Raw genomic sequence first — 21,827 nt, 5'->3', positions numbered from 1 at the left:
CCAAATGGAATGGTTGCAGCAACCCCAAGTAAAGAGTACCACAAATGGGTGATTTGTTTTCTTCTTAAGGGAACCAGTAGTCAGCATGGGAGGGGTAAAGGCCAGAAGGCTGCAGGGCCCTGGAGGAGCTTGCTGAGCAAGGCACATGTAAGATACTCTAGCAAAATCCTAAGAAAGTTGGACCATATAGGTCTAACTTGGTGGGGAAACAGAGGCACAAATAAAGGATTTTTTTTTATCTTGCACTTCCTGGTCTGAAATCATCTTTTAAAAAAAAATTTTTTTTTTAACTAAGTGCCCACTATGTATCAAACACTAGGCTAGGACATGCACAAGGAACATAGCCTAGGGACAGAGAGACGTCTCTACCCATCATCCTTGCCCAGGCTTTGTACTGTGAGGCTTCCCACCTTTTACTGGCTCAGTACTGTGTCTTCAGCATTTCTGTACCGCTGGCCGCTGCTAAATACCTCCAGAAAGGAAGCCAGTAAGAAGGGGTGGTGCCAGAACCTAGCAATGGGGCACTGGTGTCCTATCTTCTCTTGCTTTTGTCTTCCCTCCCCCCACTCAGGTAGCAGATAGGGTCCCCTGATGCCCTAGGCTGTCCTAGATGGCAGATCTTCCTCAGGTTGCAAACCAGGGAAGTAGGTCTCAATTTCTCCAGCTAGTGCCTGCTTGACTCTTTTCTTGGAATGTTCCAGAGCAGGGCAGCCAGAGAATGAAGAGGTGGCGCTTTTGACCACTGGAGAACTGTGAGGCTGGGCAAGCCTCTGGCCTCATGGAGTACTCTGCCTTAGAGACTGGGTTATGAGAGTTCCCACCTCGGCTGCCAACCCTAAGTCTTCAAGATGGTGGTCAGAAGGGCAAGCCCACCTGCTAGACTGAGGATACGCAGGAGGGAGGAAAGATGTCAGACTGTAAAAGCAAGCCATAAATAGTCCCTCTATCCCTGAAGAGGGCCCCGAGTTCAAGATTGGCGCCTCACACTCAGAATGAGAGCAGAGACTCCCTCCAGGAGGAACAGGCACTTAGGGGATATGCTCATTAGCATAAAATGCAAATAGGCCTGGCCTCATCTGCACAATTCAGTGCTGGGATTTGGCAAAAGGGCAACCAGGAAGGTGACGCCACAGCAGCGGCTCTGCCCTCTTCACCCCAGCTTGGCAACTGGCCGGAGTGGGAGCTGACACGGCCCCAAACCCATGTCATGGTGCCAGAAGGCTTCTGGAGGATGTGTGGGTGGTGCAACTTTGTCAGGGAAGAACGCCTGGGAATCGGGGGCTGCAGGAGGTGATCCAGTCCATTCCTCAGCTTTTCCGCAGTGGCTTGTGTCATTCCTGAGTCTACCAGGACTACGAATCCTGTCGTTCCATCGTATACATCCTACGCAGATTGTAGAGACGTTTTCCCTGCGTCTAACAGAAACGCTTCCCCCTCCCCTCCCCATCACGTTCAGAATTCTGGTGCCGCTTGGTTCTCTGGCACCCACAGCCTTTTGGAGGCTGTTAGAGAAATAGAATCGACCGTGCCCATGAGTATAGGGAGATGAGGGTGGACGAAAGACGAAGTCTCCACTTGGGTGTACATGCCTGGGAAACACACAAACGCCAGCATCACTCCCCAGTGGAGAAGAGTAACTCCAGAAAGCATTTATCTCTCAGACACTTCTATTAAGCCATATTGGGAATCAAGGGGAGAAACTGAGGCAGGGAATGGAGTTTTGCAGGATGAAATTGGTAAAGCTCAGCTCTAGGCATCATTCCTTACCAGCAACACTCGAGGCCCACAGTGGCCTTCGCAGGCTGTTCCCACTTTGGGGCTGCAGGTGATCCAGGCTCTGTAGTCTGGGGCCACGCGTGGAGGCTATGCTTTTCCAGCATGAAACCCCTGAAAGGAGTGTCTAACCTTCAGAGATCTCTAGAAGCAGGTGATGACACTCAAAGCATCAGTGAGAAGACCTGCGAGTTAGGGTTAGGCCAGGGTTAACTTCTTAGAAGTGGACCCCGGAGATCTGGACCTGCAAAGAGGACCAGTAAGACGCTGGTGGGAAACATTTCCAGACCACGCCCACTTCTACCTTTCTAGCTGCGCCTATTTTTTTCAAAACAGACCCCTTCTAGCCTGAAACACCAGACTCTTCTTCCGTTTCCCCAGTCTGACTCCCAGGTTCAACCAGAAGTTGGGTTATTAACCAGGTGAAGAATTGGATTTAGCTGTGGGATCCCTGTAACACCCCCAAACTCCTGTGATTCCTGTCACCCTTCTTTTCCAGTCCTGCTTAGACCTAAGTTCTGACTTTTGTCTGCTGTCCAATTTGGGGGTCCTGGACAAAAAATGTCAGAGGCCGGTAGGGCTACCCCAGAACTTGATGCCAAATGCTTTGATTACTCGGGGTTCCCTCCTAGGGGAGTCCCAAAGACCCCAGAGGCCAATAGGAAAGTGGGTTCGGTCTGGACAGTCGTCTGATTGGCCCCAGCCTTAGAGAGCGAACCCAGGGGCAAGAGGAGGGTAGAAAGGCGGTCCTGGCTTTGGGGTGGGAACCGGATTCCAGCTGTGGTTCTCTCCCCCGGTATCCCCTCCCGCACTGGCACGGCGGCCGACCAATGGAAGGGCGGCTCTAGACCGGTGACGCACGGCGATTGGCTGTGAGGTTGGCTGGGGAAAGGCGGGGCCGAGGCTTGAAGTTGGAGTGAGGGATCCAGCTGTGGTGTGCGCCGGGCTCCTCGCCGCCGCTTTCGCTCGTTCTCTCGCTCCGCGTCTCGGCCGGAGGAGGAGGCAGTGGCGCCGGGCGACAGCTACGGCAACGGCAGCCACGGCGGCGGCGGCGGCGGCTACATCTCCGCCTCCACCCCCGCCCGGGACGGCCCCCCACGGTCTCCCCGCCCCTCCCGGTCTTCTAGCCCGCCGCGGGGCGGAGGAAGGAGCCGGCCCCCACCCCCTCCAAACCCACCCCCAAAGAGATCCCTCCTCCCCTCCCCCCCACCGTCTCTGGCGTGTAGCCGGGACGATGCTGACCCCTTAGATCCTGCTCCAGCTGCGCCAAGGGAAGAGGGGGCGCCCCTCCCTGGACCCCCGCCCTCCACCGGGTGGCCCCTTTTTTCCTCCTCCTTCTTGGGGGCTGCTTCACCGAAGGTAGCGCCTATTCGGGCAACTGGAGCCTGGGCGCCAAGCGAAGAAGCCGGAACAAAGTGAGGGGAAGCCGGCTGGCTAGTCGGGGAGCCCCCGGGAAGCGGGACTCTTGCCAGGCGGGGCTTCCCTGCGACCCGGCGCCCCGCGGGCAGCATGCCCCTGAGGGCAGGGGGAGCTGAGCTGAACTGGCCCTCCTGGGGGCTCCGCAAGCTCTCTAGAGCCCCCCACATGCTCCCCCACCGAGGTCCCCCGGTTGCGTGAGGACACCTCCTCTGAGGGGCTCTACTCGCCCCTCTTCGGACCCCCCGGGGCCCCGGCTGGCCAGAGGATGGACGAGGAGGAGGATGGAGCGGGCGCCGAGGAGTCGGGACAGCCCCGGAGCTTCACGCGGCTCAACGACCTGTCCGGGGCCGGGGGACAGCAGGGGCCGGGGTCGACGGAAAAGGACCCGGGCAGCGCGGACTCCGAGGCGGAGGGGCTGCCGTACCCGGCGCTGGCCCCGGTGGTTTTCTTCTACTTGAGCCAGGATAGCCGCCCGCGGAGCTGGTGTCTCCGCACGGTCTGTAACCCATATCCTTCGGGGCACCGCGATGGGCCGGACTAGGGGGGTCTACAGGGGGGCGGGCCGTGTTGCCAGAGGGGACCGAAAGCCAGGTGAGTTGGAGAAGTGGGCTGGACTGTGAACAGTTGAGTGGGGGACTGTTTAGGAGGGGAGGGGGCGTCCGAGTAGAAGCGGAGACTGGTGGGTACCCCAGACGAGCCCCACCTCCGAATACACACACCTCAGTCTTCCTTGGGCGGGGGTGAGGGGTGGAGGGTTGAAATCCAAGCTAGGAAAAGAGAGGAGAGGTGACCCTCTGGTAAGCAGCTGGATGCTCTACAGATGTGGGCAGAGGAGGGTCGTCATCCTCCAGATGTGGGCAGCTTCAGGAGCCTGGGCTTTCTACTCCGCCAGCCCGCCTGCCGCGGGTTAGCGAGCTGGGTTTGGTTTTCGAGTTTGGGGGCAGGGGTGGAGAGGAAGCTGCGGGAACGGAGGAGGGGAGACCGCAATCTCCTGGGGTTTCCTTATGCCCCCGCCCCAAAGTTTGCGGCGGATTCTAGGGTCCAGTCCCCCGACCTAGTCCTTAAGGCTGAGGTTTTTACTGACCTAGCGGGGAAACGGGGGTGGGGGCAAGTCCTGTCCCCCCAACACCCTCCCAATCCGCGGGTTGGAGGCACAACAAGGAGATTTCGGCGGCGGCTGATGTCAGGGGTGCAGAATGAGAACAAGATGTGGTGAAGGGGGAGCTGTCTGCCCCCAGAGCTGGACTGGAGCCCCTTTCAGAGAGAGTCCAATGCGGCCAGCGCCCTCCCCACCTCAATTCTTTATCTGATGTTGAGTGCTAAGGTTGGGTTGGGGAGTTTTGTGCTGGTTTTTTTTCTAATGGGGGAGGGGGGAGACTGACAAACGCTCCAGCAAGTGGGGGATGGGATTAAGCTGGTCCACACTACGCCTCCCCTTTCACAAATCAGAGTGTTCCGGCTGATGGCAGACCAGGTATGGGAAACCGCAGTCGTCTGAAAGTGTTGGGGGGGACCAGGAAACTGTCAGTGTGTTCCTTAAGGAGGACTGAGGTCGGGCTCCCCTAGCCTACTCTGTGGATGGGTTTTGGGAGCGCATGCTCAACATTCCAGACAGATGAATTTGATCCTCACCCTCACCTCTGCTTAGCCTGGTGTGGTCAGGGAACCCCTGGTCCTCTAAAACCCTTAGCACAAAGCACTCACTGGTTTGACTGGTGCCAATCTCTGGGGTACTGGAAAGGTGGAGGGCTGGCTGTATGGCTATCCCAGTAACCGGTAGCCTCTTCTGATTCTCTTCTAGCCCAGAGGTTTTCTGGGAGTCAGGCTGAGAGACCCCAGGTTTACCCAGTCACCCCTGAGAGTCCAAGTAGGGCTCTGCTTTGGGGGACAGGGGCAGCAGAAAGCTTAATGCTGCCCTCTGCAGCCGCTGCCTCTAGTGCACAAAGCAGGCTATAAGCTGAGTCCCCCCACCCCCTGCTCTACACTCCTTGAGTCTTTGAGAAGCTCCCCTCATCAGCTCTCTCCCAATCCTTTGCCCCTTCCTTCCTTTCTCTCTGAACCGAAGAAAGCAGCATAGGGGCTCTGAGGACTGTGGTCTCCCTAACTGCTATCTTGAATTATGGGTCTCCATCCCTAGATCTCCTCTGTGGCAGAGATGGAGATGAGAAAGGAGGTCCTCATCTCCACTCCTAACCACGTTATGGACAGGAAACCCTCAGCAGTTCCTATCTTCTCTTTCTCAGGAGTCCTAGGGGTGACTGGACTCCTAACATCTTGTCACCTCTCCCTTCAAATCGCTCCTAAAAACAGACCTTTTGGCAAGCATCTGTGCCCACTTACCCTATCTCCAGGTGGAGGATCGAGAGGTAAATACTTTCCTGGAAGGAAATAAGTGACCAGGCTTGCAGAAGGGAAAAGGGGTGAGAGTCTAGTGCTAATCTTAAGATTTGGGGAGCAGGCCCGATCTGGGGAGTCATGTGTGGTCTTGATGTGTAACATCTATGTCCCTAGATCTAGACTAGCTAGCTGAAGATGCTGAGAACAGTTTCTTTGTAAAGGGGACTGCCTGGACTTTCACCCCCACTTTCCCATCAGACCCAACTCACAAGGACAAGTGTATTTCCACAGACAGAGAAGGACTCTGAACTGCTCCCTGATCCTTAACCCTCTCCTTTCTCTCTTTTTGGTATCTGCAAGGCTTCTGTTGGCTTCGGGAGTCCCCAATGTAGGTCATGAAGACATTGGTCCTGAGGGGCCTGACTGGCTTCCCCTCCCCAGTTAACTGAAGCTAGTTAGCCTTTAACTCGACATACTTTTTCCTGGCCCCTTCCTCTTGTGGCCTCATTAAAAGGCCAGATTCCCTAGAGTGGAGATCTAGGTGTAGGTAGGAGGTAAGTGTGTGTGTGTGTGTGTGTGTGTGTGTGTGTGTGTGTTGGAGGGAGGAAGGAGGAAGGACACAAAAGTATATGTTCTTATACTGGGGAGATCAGAGATATGGGCCCAATTAGTTCCCTGGCAGGCCCCTGCTTCCCAGGTTAACAGGGGCACGCTGGTCTTTGTAGCGTGTTTCTTACAGTGTGAGGGCGTGCGTTTCCCCTCCCGGGAAGGAGCTCCTGAGCATTCCCTCTCGGGTTGTTGTGTCACATCTGGAAGTTTGTGTAGGAGTTTCTCCAAGCTCAGAGCCCAGCACAGCTTTTTCTCATTTGGAAATCACAGGCTGGCATTTGGGATGGAGGAGTGGGAGGGGGGCCAGAGAAGGAGAGGGGAGCCTGCCAGGAGTTGAGGGGAGGAGGGGGGGGGAAGGCCTGAGAGACAGGAGTCCTAATGGCTTCCAGAAGTGAATGTGAGTGTGGGACTGTGCGTCACTGTATGTGTTCAAGTGTGTGTCTCTAGAAGGGAGGAGGCCCTAGGAATTTCTGTAGTCTTCCTTGCCATTGTCCCAGTGCCCTGAGGCTTCCTATTCTTCCCAAGGGAGGATTCTCCATTGGGTCCTCAGAAGAGAGGAAGAGAGAGAGAGAGAGAGAGAGAGAGAGAGAGAGAGAGAGAGAGAGAGAGAGAACGCATAAGAAGGTTGCTTGATTCTCATATGTTCCCTCGTCCCATTTCTAAATTCTAAACCATCCAGAGAAGATTCTGGGGAGAAGAGCTGGGGCAGAGAATTGAGTGGAACTGGGGTGGGGGCAGAGGATCTTGGGTAATCTGTCCCAGATTCTCCTTTCTTCTGGGTCATATAGACTCCTCTGCACGTACTTCGTTTCACTGCTGGGGGACTCCCATCACCCCTAGTGCCAGTTGGAGCCATTCCTGGGATTACCCCTCCACCCTGGCCCCCCTTCTGCTGCTCCCACCCCAGCTCTCACCCCGCCCAGCCTGCCTTAGCTGGGATGGCGACAGACACTGCACACACACACACACACACATACACACACACACACCAGTCACAGAGTTTGAATCAGATTTCTGGCCTATTTCCCCTCCCAAAGATTCCAGTGGCCCTCTCTCATGTGTCTCTGTGTCTCCTGTCTCTGTCTCTGGGTGGGGCTGGCTTGCCTTTCGGGCAGGCTTCACTTTTCAGTTTAGTTGGAAACCTCTCTCCCCACACACCCACACACCGGAGCTGGGGGGCGCATAGAGAAACAGGGTAGTTAGTGGGATGAGGCCATTGTTGGGGATTCCCCTTTTCTGAAGAAAAATAAGTGAACACAGGCCGTCAAACTAAATCCCTGAATTGGCTTCCACCCTAGGAAGCATTGGATCCCATAGACTACCAACCTCTTGGTGGGATGGGGGAGGCAAGAACCTGTGTCCCATCCCCCAACTCTTACTAGAAGGCCAGAAGTCCTGGTTCCAGGCCAATTTCCTTCTCAGTGTTCCTTAGTCTCACATTTCCAGACTTCTGGGAAGGAGAGAGGCAGCTAGGAGGCCTGCTTGCAGTCTGGGTTCACACCCTGGGCCCAGGGCCTTAGATCTCTAGTTGCCAATAAGCTAGGCAAAAGCTCTATCTAGATAAAAACCTATGGAGAAGACTCGTGTGTGGATATGACATGCTCTATTTCCCGCTCCCAGGAAAGAGAGGAGGGGGAGGGATGGTAGAGAGGTCTGCTTCTGCCATTCTCTCTTTCTCTGCTTTTGATGGTGGGTTGTGGGGAGGAGAAAGATCCTCCCCTCTCCTGCTCCCACCCTTTGGGATCCACTCCAGCCCGGACAGTCACCATAGCAACAGTAGACATGTGACTGCACAGGTCTCTCATAGTCACTATGGCAACCAGTGTCCCCCGTTCCCTTAGTTACCATGGGGATCTGTCACATGGTTCCCCCCCCCCAACCTGATAACCTATGGGTCTCCCTGCTTCTCTTTCCTTGCATAAGGACAAAAGAGCAGTCTGGGCAAGGGGAGAGAGTGTGTAAGGGGGTGGGGGGGTGTCTCTTCAGTTACCATGGCAACAAATCCACACCACCTGGTGACATATTCTCTTGTTGTTATGGCAACAGAAGAACATCACACAGTGACATACTGCCATGTTGCCAAGGAAATAAACCCTACCCTGAGAAGGGTGAAAGACCCCCCCCTTAGATATTCCTCTACTCAGATTGTTCTAGATTTGCCTATCCTTTTATACTTATCTACAGTGACGGGGAAGCCAGACTGAAAGGGATGTGCCTGGGTGTAGGCTGGATTGCCAAGGGGCCCGGAGAAGGGGATTTTGGTTAAGAGACTGATATGGGGTTGTCTGGGGGCAGGTTCTGACTATCAGAGGCCCCAGACTGAGTCTGTCTCAGACAGAAGAGGGACCCAGTTCCTCCATAAGTCAACTCTGTTCCTCTTTACATCACTGTCACGAATTTGTCACTCTTGAGGGAAACATCAGGAAAACATGAATGGGGAGGCACATCTGGCTTCTAGATAGGCAGATGACTGACTGATAGACACAGTGGCTCATTCATTTCTTCCTGCTGTGCGGTGATCATTTGCTCTGAACTGCATGTTACACTGGACTCTGTAGTGTGGCTGCTGTAATAGATGTAGCATTGTTTCCTTACCTGCCAGGAGCCCATAGCCAGCAAAGGAGAAGAGCCAAGCACATGGATGACTTAACTAAGTAGAGTCACTGTCATTAGATGTCCAAATAGATATCCTGGAGCCCTCACCCCCCAATATTGTTCTCAAGGGCCCCTCCTTAGCCCTGTCTCTCCTGCAGAGGAGAATGGGCTAGCTTGGGGGAAAACAGACCAGTCGTTAAGGGTAATTGTCTCCTTTCCTTTCCAAGTGGTGGCTTCCTCCCTTTTTCCTCTTTTCCAGAGTGACCCCTGGCTGACCCCCATTCTGGAGAGAGATCCATTGGCTACAGTCAGGAAAACAGCCCCGTAGAAACACTTTCATTTACCCCTCTCACCTATTAAGACACTTTAAACCTAGGATATTTATTTATTTATTTATTTTTGGTTTTTTGAGACAGGGTTTCTCTGTGTAGCCTGGGCTGTCCTGGAACTCACTCTGTAGACCAGGCTAGCCTCGAACTCTCGAACTCAGAAATCCACCTGCCTCTGCCTCCCAAGTGCTGGGATTAAAAGCACACACCCTACTCTCATTCTTTTAAGGGATGGATATTAGGAAAACTGAAACATCTTGGGACTTCTAGGGTGCTAGGCATGGGTGGTGACAGGGATGTGCACCCAAGAGGAAAGAGCCTGGCTAAAAAGAATGAGGAAGGCGTCAAGGTGGCTGAGGGAGAAGTCAGGGTTGGAGATTCATCACAGAGGTGGGGTATGGTGGAGGCCAGCTGGGAGGCTGAATTTTGGTCCTCTGAACCTCCCTGATGCCTGGCGAAAGCATTCCCATTCGAGAAGCAAGACTCAGGCAGGAACAGCCCATGGGCTCCTGGCCCTGAGTGGGCCGGTAGGGCAGGCAACAGGCAGCCATAACCCCTTCCTCCTTCTTTTCTAGACTCTGCTTGTCTCTGGTTTCTTTGCTCTTTCTGCTTCACTCCTATTTTTCCACGAGGCAACTAGACTGTCTGGCTGTATATCTGTGGGATCCAGGGCCTGGCACCTTCATTATCCAGAAGGGATCTTGTCTATGCTCATGCCAATGGGCTGAAGGTCGACCACTCAACAGAACTCATGTAGAAAGGCTCGGGATTTAGAAAGATTTCCCTCTGCTCCTAGCTGTTTGGGTTTAGAAGGTACAAGAGAAATGGTGACAGCCTGGCCTTATGTATGACACTACTGTCCACTTGGCATAGCTAAAACTTGTACCCAGCGCAGGCCCTGGCACAGGAAGTAGTTTTGATCCAAAAAGCATGGATGCGACCACCAGCTGAGGACTTTGAGAAGCCAGGGAGCTGCTGGTTGGAGAGAGAGCCTGGAGCTTCTCTGAAGGGTTGGGGGTGGGGAAGGGAGTGAATATGTAGGCTTTCTTCTCCGGTACCAAGGCTCTCACGAGTCCCTGCCTGCCTGAGCATTCGTAGTTCAGGGAAGGCGGCAGAGTAGACTGCAAGCTCGGAAGCCTCAGTCTCATCCTGGCGCCTTGAGCAACTCTGGCACATGACTTGGCTTCAGCTCTCTGGGTCTTGCTGTCCTTGGGTTGCGGGCAATAGAATGATCCACCCTGGATGCTTCACGGGGCTGTTGTGAGCAGCCTCTATCATCGTGGTGGCATTGTGCGAAAGTGCGTGGTAAACTGTAAGGCAGGCTTAATCCGACTGTAGGTTTGTGTAACACATTCGCATACATTATCTCACTTGCTTCTCACATCTATCCGGTGAGTGAGGAGGATGAGATTCACAGCAAACTCATGGAGCCTGGCATTTCCACACGCAGGATCGATGCTATTCCCTACACGGCTTGTGCAAATAGCCAGGGTAGTCATGGCTTTCTCTACCTTACAAATGAGGAAGATGGGATTGGAGAGATAAAAGACCTTCCGACTCACCTTTTGTGTTTCCAAAATCTCTTGAGGGTGGGGGTGGGGGATAATTGACAGGTAGCAAGCATCAGGTATGCCAATGGGAGGCTCTCTCAGCTCAGCCTCTGGATAGCTGTTTCCTTGACACCTGATACGTGGTTCGAGCGAGTCAGTATGCTGGTCATTCTTCTCAACTGTGTGACTCTGGGTATGTTCAGGCCATGTGAGGACATTGCCTGTGACTCCCAGCGCTGCCGGATCCTGCAGGTGAGTGTGTGTGTGTGTGTGTGTGTGTGTGTGTGTGTGTGTATGTGTGTGTTAGTGGTTCTTGGATCTTAATACCCTGAACTCTGTTCTACCAGATCCAATTGGTGGGCTCTGACTGGGATGGGTGTGTCCATCAATCTCAGTTTCTTCAGTCCTTCCTTTCCACTTTAGGCCTTTGATGACTTCATCTTTGCCTTCTTTGCTGTGGAAATGGTGGTGAAGATGGTGGCCTTGGGCATCTTTGGGAAGAAATGTTACCTGGGCGACACTTGGAACCGGCTTGACTTTTTCATCGTCATTGCAGGGTGAAGGCTTGGGCTAGGGTAGGGGAGTAGTGGGCAGGTCTCCTGCCTTTCTGGCTGGCCACTCAGCCCAGGCTGCCTGTTTGCAGTGCTCTGGCCTGTCCTCTGAATCTCAGTTTTCCTTTTGGGTTGGAGGAGACTGTCATTGCTTGGGGGGTGGAGGGTGTTATCCCTGCCCCCCAGACACAGAGCTGATCTTCAGCCTCCCTTGATAGAGAAGAGGGGATAGTCCTAGGTCATTCTGTTACCTCACAGTAGGATTCTTCACTGGCCTCTTTCACATGGAGTTGGCCTCAAACTCAAAGGGCCTCCTTCCTGGCCCCTCCCCACAGGATGCTGGAGTATTCGCTGGACCTGCAGAACGTCAGTTTCTCCGCAGTCAGGACAGTTCGTGTGCTGCGACCGCTCAGGGCCATTAACCGGGTGCCCAGTGAGTGACCCCTTAGCCCTCACCCCTGGACAGAGGGCCCTCAGAGGAAATGTGGCACAGGCATCATGACCTGACCATTTGAAGCTGAGACAGAGAAGGGCTCAGTAAGGACTCAGTCCGAGCCTCTAGCCCTGGTGGTTTCACTAGCAAAGCTACCTGGGAAAATCTCCATCTCACTCATTTCAGCCAAGCTTTAGACAGAATCTTAGAAACACCTCAGATGACCCCTTTCTAGGGGAATATAGGTGGGTGGGAACCAGTGGAGTGACTGTCAGACCCGCAGGAGGGGACACAACGTGCTAGTGGCCCTTTCTCAAGACAAGGCCACTCCATGCCTTACCCTCCGGCCCTGGTTGCATTCCCCCACCCCCACCCCCCACCCCTTTCCAACTCTTGCAGTGACTGCTGGGACCATTATCTAAATTAAACCGCATTGGTTTCTGGAGCCAGCAAAGGTTTGGCAGCTCCAGCTCCCTTGCTGTTCTGCCCCTCCTCCTTTGCAGGCCCCCTTTGCAGCTCCTCAACCTATACATGATGCAGGTGGTCTCCACTGGGCCTCAGGAGGGGGACATTGTGCCTGACTTTATGCCTGATGTTGCAGTAGCCGTGTGTGTGTGTGTGTGTGTGTGTGTGTGTGTGTGATCTCTGGGAGGGCAGAATTGCTGAGTGAGTCCGGGGTGGGGCATGATGCTTGGTGCTAACAGCTATCCAGAAGAGGGGCATGGCTGGCCTCCTCTCCCAGGTGACAGCTACTAGATTTATAGACCTCAGGCTAACCACTGCTGTAATTCCCTTAATGCAAGCCCTGAGGAATGGTTCTCAGTTGGAGTGCTGAGGAGCAGATGGGGGGTGGGAAGAACTGAGGGGGATTAGGAGTGACTACAGCAAGGTGGCTGTAGCTATCAGGAAGGTTAATCAGTTGCTGGTTTGCTGTTGTTTAGAATCTTTGCTCTAGAGAGAGCAGGGCCCACACAGGACACTTTGGGGGTCAAATGGGCCACTAGAGATCCATCAGTTTGACAAGGGCTTAGAAACTCTGGGTCTTCTGAAGGCTAGTTCAAGTATTTAGGTCTTGGACCTGGAGTGAGGAAGGTGAGTGGGTCCCTAACAGTGCTTTTATCTGAGGTCTGGAGTATGTAGTGGCCTTGACCCTGGAGGGAAGAGATACTCCCCAAAAGATAGAGCTGTGTCTCTTCAGACCCTGACTTCAAGATCTGGACCCAGCAGGAAACAGAGACACAGATGCAGGGCTAGGGGGTGGGGTAAGCTCAGAGACCTGGTTAAGCGCTGGTCATCTTGTCTGTCTCTAGCCTTTCTCTAGGTCCAGCTTAGTTCCCCCAGTGGCCCTCTGGGACCATCATTTAGGAAGGTCAGGCGACTGTGTCTGGTGAGAGGAGGAAGTGGGAGGTGTGTGTGTGTGTGTGTGTGTGTGTGTGTGTGTGTGTGTGTGTGTGTACTAGTGCTCGCAAACGCCAGTGCCTTGAGGAGCAGGACTTGGAAACACAAAAACCTAAACTTTTAAGTCCTGGCACCTACATTTAGCAGCTCCTATCCTGAGCAACTCATGTCACTTCTGTGAGCCTCAGACTTCTCATCTGTAAATTGGGGGTGATATCATCAGCCCCATGATGACACGGGGAGAGTGAGATGGGACTCAGAACTTAGAGGGCTTTGGCAACCACTGTTTTTCCAGATAGGTGGTAGCACCAAACAACAATTAATATGGGTGGACCAATGGGGCTTCAAGGGCTGCCCAAAAGTTAGGGGTGTCTGCCAGTCTTCCCTCCAGCTTGCATTGGTCCTTCACATCATACCCAGTGGACCCTCTTGGGGAAGACTGCCAGCCTGTGTCACATAGCCTAGCTGGGACACATGGGAGCCCCCAGCATGGCTCTTCTGCCCCCACAGGCATGCGCATCCTCGTCACATTACTGCTGGATACCTTGCCTATGCTGGGCAACGTCCTGCTGCTCTGTTTCTTCGTCTTTTTCATCTTTGGCATCGTTGGTGTCCAGCTGTGGGCAGGGCTGCTTCGAAACCGATGCTTCCTCCCTGAGAATTTCAGCCTGTGAGTGGTGGAGCCGGTGGGTGATGGATTGGGAACCTGTGGACCTCTCTCAGTCCCTTGGCTTCCTGGGTTGCCATGGATATACGCGGTCTCATATTTGGCATTTGGCTCTTAAACCTAGTTACGCATGAACAACCTGGGGCATTTTAAAGTTCTGATGCCCAGGTACTCCTTCCAGACATTCCCATTGCATTGACCTGGGGTTCAACTCGGATTTAGGCATTTAAAAAGCCCTCCCAGAAGTCAGCTACATGGTACATGACCTTAATCTCAGAACTCTGGAGACAGAGTGGGTGAATCTCTGTGGGTTTCAGGCTGGCTTAGTTTATATCGATCAGGGCCAGCCAAAGATATATGGTGAGACCTTGCCTTAAAAGAAAGAGTGGAAGAAAGAAGGAAAGAAAGAATGAAGAAAAGAAAGGAAGAAAGAAAGACAGGAGGGAAGGAAGGAAGGAAGGAAGGAAGGAAGGAAGGAAGGAAGGAAGGAAGGAAGGAAGGAGCAGGCTCCTTGAGTGCTTGAGCTCAGTTGGTAGGCTGCTTACCTAGTACACATGAAGCCCTGAGTTTGATCCCCAGCAGTACACAAATTGGGTGTTGTGGTTCTGTAGTCCCAGAACTCAGGAGGCAAAGACAGGAGGACCAAAAAGCCACAATCATTTGGCTATATAGAGTTTGAGGCCAGCCTGGGGATACACAAGTCTACCTGACAAAGAAGGAAGGGGTGGATGGAAAAATAAACTCCCCTGTGATTTTTGACTTGCAACAAAGTTGGAAACCACCTCCCTAGAACGGTGGACCTCTGGTCTCTGGAGTTCCTGAGTAAGCCCTCATGTCCTTCCTACCCACAAACTCCTGCTCTGCCCAATCCCCTCTCCCACGGTAGGTCTGGCCTACCCTCTGTGTGCCTTGGTGTACTTACAACAGCTTCTTCTTTGGCTTCTCGGTGGAAGATCCTACACCCCAGCTTTATCTCTATCACCCCCTCCCCCTGCAGCCCCCTGAGTGTGGACCTGGAGCCTTACTACCAGACAGAAAATGAGGACGAGAGCCCCTTCATCTGCTCTCAGCCGCGGGAGAACGGTATGCGATCCTGCAGGAGCGTGCCCACACTGCGTGGGGAAGGCGGCGGTGGCCCACCCTGTGGTCTGGACTATGAGGCCTATAACAGTTCCAGCAATACCACCTGCGTCAACTGGAACCAATACTATACCAACTGCTCTGCAGGCGAGCACAACCCCTTCAAAGGCGCCATCAACTTTGACAACATTGGCTATGCCTGGATCGCCATCTTCCAGGTGGGGCCACATGGGCCCTGGGATGTTTGCCCAGAACAGTCACAGGACACCGCACAACTTGGGAGTGTTCATCCTTGGGGTTAGGGTGGTGGCTAGGGTAGGGGAACAGACGGGAGGAGGCTTTAGTGGTGCCAGCCAGAGTCAGCCTCTCTCTTGCTGCCGCAGGTTATCACACTGGAGGGCTGGGTCGACATCATGTACTTCGTGATGGATGCTCACTCTTTCTACAACTTCATCTACTTCATTCTTCTCATCATCGTGAGTGACTCCTCCAGCCTTCATGGGAGTGGGGGATTATGGGGACACAGGTGGAGGCGGAGAAGAGATGGGAAGGTCTTAGCTCTCAAGTCATAGGTGTGACAGTGTCTCCCATACTGTGGGAAGGATAACGGGTGAGTCAGGAGAAATCCAAGACCAAAAGCCAGACTCCACCACCTGCTACTGTTAGGACTGTTAGCAAGCCATCCTTTTTGAGGTCCCATTCCCACTACTGGCTTCAGATTCTTCGCCAGTAAAGTGGGGAGGGGTTCTGAACTCACAACGGTATCATCACCTTCCCTAGGGGTGCTCGGAAGTGGCCAAGTATAGTTCTACCCTTGTGAGCCCCACAGGAGCACTGCCAATGTTCGATTGGAAAAGAGAAAGATGTTTGACATCCTAAAACACTTACAAGCAAAAAATCATGCACCCCAAATTCCAATCAGTATTGAGAAATCCTGAGTGATCTCTCATTCCTTCCAGCTCTGAAATTCCAGGGCTTTATGAAGGCAGAAGACAGGCCAAAGCAGCATCGTTTAATCATTTTAATCACTACCAGTCATAGTAGATGCGTTCATGGCTACCACTTACAGCTGATATTTATTGAGCACTTACTGTGTGCCAGCCACTGCTCTCTGTACTTCCTGGGGGCAGGGCATTTCGTCCTCACCATGATCTCTGTTGCCACCTCTGTGTTTTCAAGCAAGGAAAACCACCTTTTATCTGCCCTGACGATGTGCCTTGTCTAAGCTATGGACCAGTCTTAGCCAGGAAGGGTTGTCAACGCTGTTGTGGCTGTTCTTCCTTAGACACTCCTGTGAGATAGGGGCTTCAAGGACTCTGGCTTCTGGTGCGAGATTATGTCGGAAGTCGGAGCTAGAGTTGAGATGTCAGCCCCAGGTTACCAACTCCAAATCCATGTCACCAAGAGGCCAATGCAGAGCCAGGTGGAGGGTCAGCTACTGAGAGAAAGAGATTAAGAAAGACAAAACTAAGACGGTTCAGAGAGCTGAGGACAGAGTGAGGCTACTCCTGGGGACAGCGACAGCCTGTAGGCTCTGAGGAAGGGCAATTAGGCTACTACAACTGGTGTGGGAGAATGACCAGGCTTGGAGCAAAGCCTGGCAGGGGACCTGTACCATCCCTGACCATCACCACAGGGGTGAAGCAAGTACTTCAGGCGAGTAAATTATTCTTCATCTGATAAGTTGTTGCCGTCCTCAGGAGTGCTTGGGTGGGGGAGGGGTAGACAGGGACATCAGGGGCCTAGTTTCCACCCTCCCACACACCTCCTGAAAATTCTTCCCAAACAGCTCTCTGGAATCACACTAGTGAAGCTAATTATCATAATTACTAGGACATGAGCTAGAGGGAGGGAAAAAAAAGTTCTCTTCGTTAGCACAAATATTTATTTCCATCATTTAGGCTTGTTGTCTAAACAATAGGTTACCCAGGGTCCTGGGGAAACTGAGGCATAGAGATGGAGTCTGGGGAAGGATAGTCAAACAGACAGGTTTGTTACTCTGTGGGGTCCCTCATTCAGATGGGGATATCAACGTCCTGTGGGTAAGAGTCTTACTCAAGGTCATGAAGCAAGAATGGACACAAGTGGGAGGATTATAAGTAAACCTCAAAGGGTTAATCCAAGTTGAAGGTTGTGTGTTCCCAGTATTGCGTCCATTTCTGCAGCTTTCTCTCCTAGCAGAAACTGGGGAGATGCCTCAGGGTCTCTATGCACACACATTTAAAGGCAGGGAACTGGAGGATATTTGCAAACTAGGGAATCACCAGCAGTAGTGGGATAAGGCCTGACTGTTGCAAACCCCACACCTGGCCCCTAAGGACACCATGGATTGTGGCAGCTGGCCTGGAGTTCCGCTTTTCTTCAGGACATCTCCTCTTTCTGTCCCCACCCCTGCAGGTGGGCTCCTTCTTCATGATCAACCTGTGCCTGGTGGTGATTGCCACGCAGTTCTCTGAGACCAAGCAGCGAGAGAGTCAGCTGATGCGGGAGCAGCGTGTACGATTCCTGTCCAATGCTAGCACCCTGGCAAGCTTCTCTGAGCCAGGCAGCTGCTATGAGGAGCTACTCAAGTACCTGGTGTACATCCTCCGCAAAGCAGCCCGCAGGCTGGCCCAGGTCTCTAGGGCTGTAGGCGTGCGGGCTGGGTTGCTCAGCAGCCCGGTGGCCCGTGGTGGGCAGGAGCCCCAGCCCAGTGGCAGCTGCTCTCGTTCACATCGACGTCTGTCTGTCCACCACCTGGTCCACCACCATCACCACCACCATCACCACTACCACCTGGGTAATGGGACGCTCAGAGTTCCCCGGGCCAGCCCAGAGATCCAGGACAGGGATGCCAATGGGTCCCGCCGGCTCATGCTACCACCACCCTCTACCCCCACTCCCTCTGGGGGCCCTCCGAGGGGTGCGGAGTCTGTACACAGTTTCTACCATGCTGACTGCCACTTGGAGCCAGTCCGTTGCCAGGCACCCCCTCCCAGGTCCCCATCGGAGGCATCTGGCAGGACTGTGGGTAGTGGGAAGGTATATCCCACTGTGCATACCAGCCCTCCACCAGAGATGCTGAAGGATAAGGCACTAGTGGAGGTGGCCCCCAGCCCTGGGCCCCCCACCCTCACCAGCTTCAACATCCCACCTGGGCCCTTCAGCTCCATGCACAAGCTCCTGGAGACACAGAGTACGGGTGAGAGCGTGGGTGCGTGTGCTGGGACCCCACAGTTGGAGGCTGGGTGGTAATTTAGAAGACCTGGGGTCTGAGGACCCAGGGCCTAGGGCCTAGTTTCCAGCTTCTCACGCTGCCTCTTGTAGCCCTGGCACCTTTGACCAATCCCGTTACTTCTTTTGAGCCCTACTTATTTCATCCGTTCAAACGGGAATTTTAATTATTGTATATACTAGGAATGATGAGAACGGTCACACATGCATACCTACCATGGGCTCACTCTATGCCTCTGGCCATAACATCTAACTTCTGCTCCCCGATGGAGTGCCTGTCACATACTTTGCAGGCAAGATCTGCTTGAGTCCTCTGGACAGGTTGGTAATAAGCTTACAGGCACCCTTTGCTGTATGCACAAGAGAAAAGGTGAAGAAAGTGTTGGCGAGTGTGACCTCAGGACCATCTGATTCTGCAGCCCATTCTGTGTCCTTTGTCCCAAGGCTCAGCATGGGGGAAATGGTGTGTGACTGTGGCAGTCTGATGCCTCACAAGGTGACTGCTGTAAACAGAGAGACCTAGAGCAGGGGCAGCCAGTGCTGAACGCAGCCAGCTTGTGGGTAGAACTTCGGTGACCTGGGGGAGTCGTGATGCTTCCCGCATGTGGGTGGGCTACCCATGCAGACACAGCCTGGGGCCTTGTGTTTCAGGGAGGATGTGGTGACAGAAAGCAATGGGATAAGTGAGATGTCCCCTGGGACCAGAAAATGTCACCGCAGAACGAAGAGTGGTAGATTCTTATGCTAGCTTCCCCACTGTCCTGCCCTGGGTTATGGGCCGGTCACATCCCACACACAAGTTTGCATTTTCCACTGTATAGTAGGTGAGATTGAGACCGTCACTACTTAGAGAGCTTACTGATGTCCTGTGTTGTACAGATACATTCTAGAGGGGGACGTGTCATTTTGTGCCTACTTGGGGTCAAGTCTTGAGCCAAGAATCTCCTTACACTTTAACGTGTGGTTTCAGAGGTGCCACTCATTTCTTATATTCTGTGACCAAAACAGGATTTAGATGGACAGGGGATGTCTTGGGGCATCTCTCTGAGTGTATTCAGAACACTCTTGGTATACGTATGTGTGCTAATGTGGATGAAGGAAGGGGGCGGGGAACTCCATGCGTCTATGTGTATATGAGGGTACAAATGTCTGATTTACATGCATTGGGTATGGTGCTCCTCCCTGGTGTGTGCATATGCCCATATGTGCGTGGGACTGGTATAAGAACATTGGATGGCACAAATGTTTTTGGGTACACATGTTTGGTGTGTGTTTATCGTGGTGTACAAATAGCATGTGCCCACTATACGTGTGCACAGTATGTGCACGTGGTATGTGCGTGTGTATATCTGGTATGTGTGATAAGATGTGTGCATGTGTGGGTGGGTCCCAAAGATCCCCTGGGAAATGCTACTCAGCACTGTGTGGGTGCAGAGCTACACTGCAAGGAAGGAGAGATGGTCTAGGCTCCTGGCAGAAAGCTCCTAAGACATAGCTGTACAGGACCCCAAAGGATATGGTGGCTACCTCTCTATCTCAATCCCAGGATCCTTAGAAGTGACCATCGATAGGGTGCTATTGGCATTGGGGTATTTTGTTATTCAGAAATGTCCCATTCATTAAGTGCTTAGCACATTCTCACTGGAACCCCAGCCTCCCTCCTGCAGGGTCTACATCCTCCTAGAATGGGGAACTCCCAATGAGTCTCTAACACCTATCTATTCTTTTGTTCCAGGAGCCTGCCATAGCTCCTGCAAAATCTCCAGCCCTTGCTCCAAGGCAGACAGTGGAGCCTGTGGGCCGGACAGTTGTCCCTACTGTGCCCGGACAGGAGCAGGGGAGCCAGAGTCCACTGACCATGAAATGCCTGACTCAGACAGTGAGGCCGTGTATGAGTTCACACAGGATGCTCAACACAGTGACCTCCGGGATCCCCACAGCCGGCGACGGCGGAGCCTGGGCCCAGATGCAGAGCCTAGTTCTGTGCTGGCCTTCTGGAGGCTGATCTGTGACACGTTCCGGAAGATCGTAGATAGCAAATACTTTGGCCGGGGAATCATGATCGCTATCCTGGTCAATACACTCAGCATGGGCATCGAGTACCACGAGCAGGTAGGGATGCAGCCCAGGCTGGCTCTGGACAACTGCTTCTTTCCTAGGGTTGGTTGCACTTTAGGGCTGAGAGAAGGGGATGGAGAGACGAAGTGATGGGTGGGGTCTCTCGAGGGAGAGAACAATGATGGTTACTTGCTTTCTGTAGAGGTTGCCCAGGCAGGGACAGGTATGTCCTGTCTGGGAAGGCTTCTCAGAAGAATGAGGCTTTATGTGCATATGTAATGAACACATGGGGTAACACAAGCCGACAGAAGACTTGTGTTTCTTGGTCTTTTCTCTTGGAGAAGGCAAGGCAGGCAAGGGATGAGTTATCTCAGTAAGTCGAGGGTGACTGACAGGCAGGAGGGCCATGCAGATAGAAGTGTGGAATGGATGGCACTGAGTGGCTGTGCTTGGGAGAAGATCAGGGTGCAGAACCTTGCTGTAAACCAGGGTGGCTCTAGCCAGGCAGCTTGAAATCAGTGAGTCTGAGGAGCTGCTCCAAGGAGGAGGGATGTTTAGTCAGGAGAAGAGGAGGCTCAGCGGGGACGGTGAGCTGTCTTCAAATATTTGGAGGACTGTCATGTGGAAGAGAGAAGCTTGTTCTGTGGGTTGATGGCTGCCAGCTACGGAGCCTGGGCTGAGAGAGGAAGCGTAGAGGTCTAAAGAGTGCAAGTGGAATGCGTGTCAAGTCAGGGAGACCCCGCTGGGCTGTGCACATATGCAGGGCTGTCTGAAGAAGTTGGCCAGTAGCACTGTATGTACATCCATCTGCGTTATTGTCTCTTAGGCTGTTTACCTGGGCTGTCTTGCCACCCTGAGGTAGCAGGGAGGGAACTAACCACCAGAATCTCACCTTTGCTTCTTTGCTGGTTGGGAAGTGAGCATGTGCACCCCTCTCACCAGATCTACCCCCCCCCCATGCTGACACAGAAGCATTGAGAGCTTGAGACAGTCGCACGGGAGTAGAGGAGTGTCTCAACCAGTATGGGCTGAGCCAGGGGTGGGTGTGGGGTATGAAGCCAGCAAAACGTTCACTTTTCAGAGGATTTTGAACCCCTGTACCCTCACCCCACCAACTTCTGCCCTGGAAAGGTCATGAGCATCTGGCTATTCCTTGAACTGCCCTGTCTGGCCAGGCACACCCCTCATTTTTCACATCCATTGGCTCCATTCTCTCTTGCTTAAATAACCCAGTGTGGAACAGCTATGCCTTGCACTGTTCTTCCCCAGTGTCAGTGAGGTGTGTGTGGAACCACACACCGGCTGCAGTGCCAACGGGTGGCCATGCATGGCACTGGGTGGGTGTGTTGTGTCTGGGCCGCGTGGGGCGTGGGCATGTATGCACACACCGGCTCTGCCAGCCTCCCGCAGAGAGGTGCTCTACTCTGCCAGGTGGCTGAGGGAGGGTGAGGACAGCATCTTCCCCTTCTCTGACTCAAGAGATGGAAACCCCTAACCTCTACCTCCTTGGATCCTCGAGCCTGAACTGCCACCTCCTCTGTTTCACTCAGCACCAGTTTTGGTTAAGTCCCTCTCTCCCAAGGGAATACATTTTTGATGCCCTCCCCTCCCCCTTGAGGGGATGCATCCTGCAGTCGCTGCCTGGCCAGATGCTGCTGGTGGAGGCTTTGATTGCGTTGGGAAGAAGCTGAGTCAGACAGGCTGAAGGCAGATGAAGCTGCAGCAAGAGGGCTTTCAGTTAGATGTCAAGAAGGATGCCCCTTTGGAAGAGAAAGAAAAGCCATTAGTTGAAGTGCTTCTAGCATCTCCTTAGCC

General features: G+C 53.3%; 1 protein-coding gene across 30 annotated transcripts in view; it reads left to right on the top strand.

Moving 5' to 3' along the window:
* The first annotated feature begins 2,709 nt into the window (after nucleotides 1–2,709).
* The window catches only part of Cacna1g (calcium voltage-gated channel subunit alpha1 G), a 65,437-nt gene continuing 46,319 nt past the window's right edge, over nucleotides 2,710–21,827 (top strand). For 22 of the 30 annotated variants that reach the window (XM_028772312.1, XM_028772307.1, XM_028772290.1 and 19 more), the window contains exons 1-9: nucleotides 3,073–3,699; nucleotides 10,753–10,864; nucleotides 11,036–11,169; nucleotides 11,499–11,596; nucleotides 13,505–13,664; nucleotides 14,659–14,959; nucleotides 15,125–15,217; nucleotides 17,139–17,922; nucleotides 19,690–20,066. In XM_028772312.1, the coding sequence (XP_028628145.1) occupies nucleotides 3,458–3,699; nucleotides 10,753–10,864; nucleotides 11,036–11,169; nucleotides 11,499–11,596; nucleotides 13,505–13,664; nucleotides 14,659–14,959; nucleotides 15,125–15,217; nucleotides 17,139–17,922; nucleotides 19,690–20,066 (2,301 nt within the window). In that variant the 5' untranslated portion in view covers nucleotides 3,073–3,457. Of the gene's footprint in view, nucleotides 3,700–10,752; nucleotides 10,865–11,035; nucleotides 11,170–11,498; nucleotides 11,597–13,504; nucleotides 13,665–14,658; nucleotides 14,960–15,124; nucleotides 15,218–17,138; nucleotides 17,923–19,689; nucleotides 20,067–21,827 lie in introns of all 30 variants that reach the window. The other 8 variants (XM_028772300.1, XM_028772298.1, XM_028772292.1 and 5 more) reach the window with 4 other exon arrangements.

Source organism: Grammomys surdaster, unplaced genomic scaffold, assembly GCF_004785775.1.
Source record: "Grammomys surdaster isolate TR1022 unplaced genomic scaffold, NIH_TR_1.0 213, whole genome shotgun sequence".
Lineage (NCBI taxonomy): Eukaryota > Metazoa > Chordata > Mammalia > Rodentia > Muridae > Grammomys > Grammomys surdaster.
The sequence above is the reverse complement of the archived record's forward strand: the minus strand, read 5'-3'. Positions and strand labels throughout refer to the sequence as shown.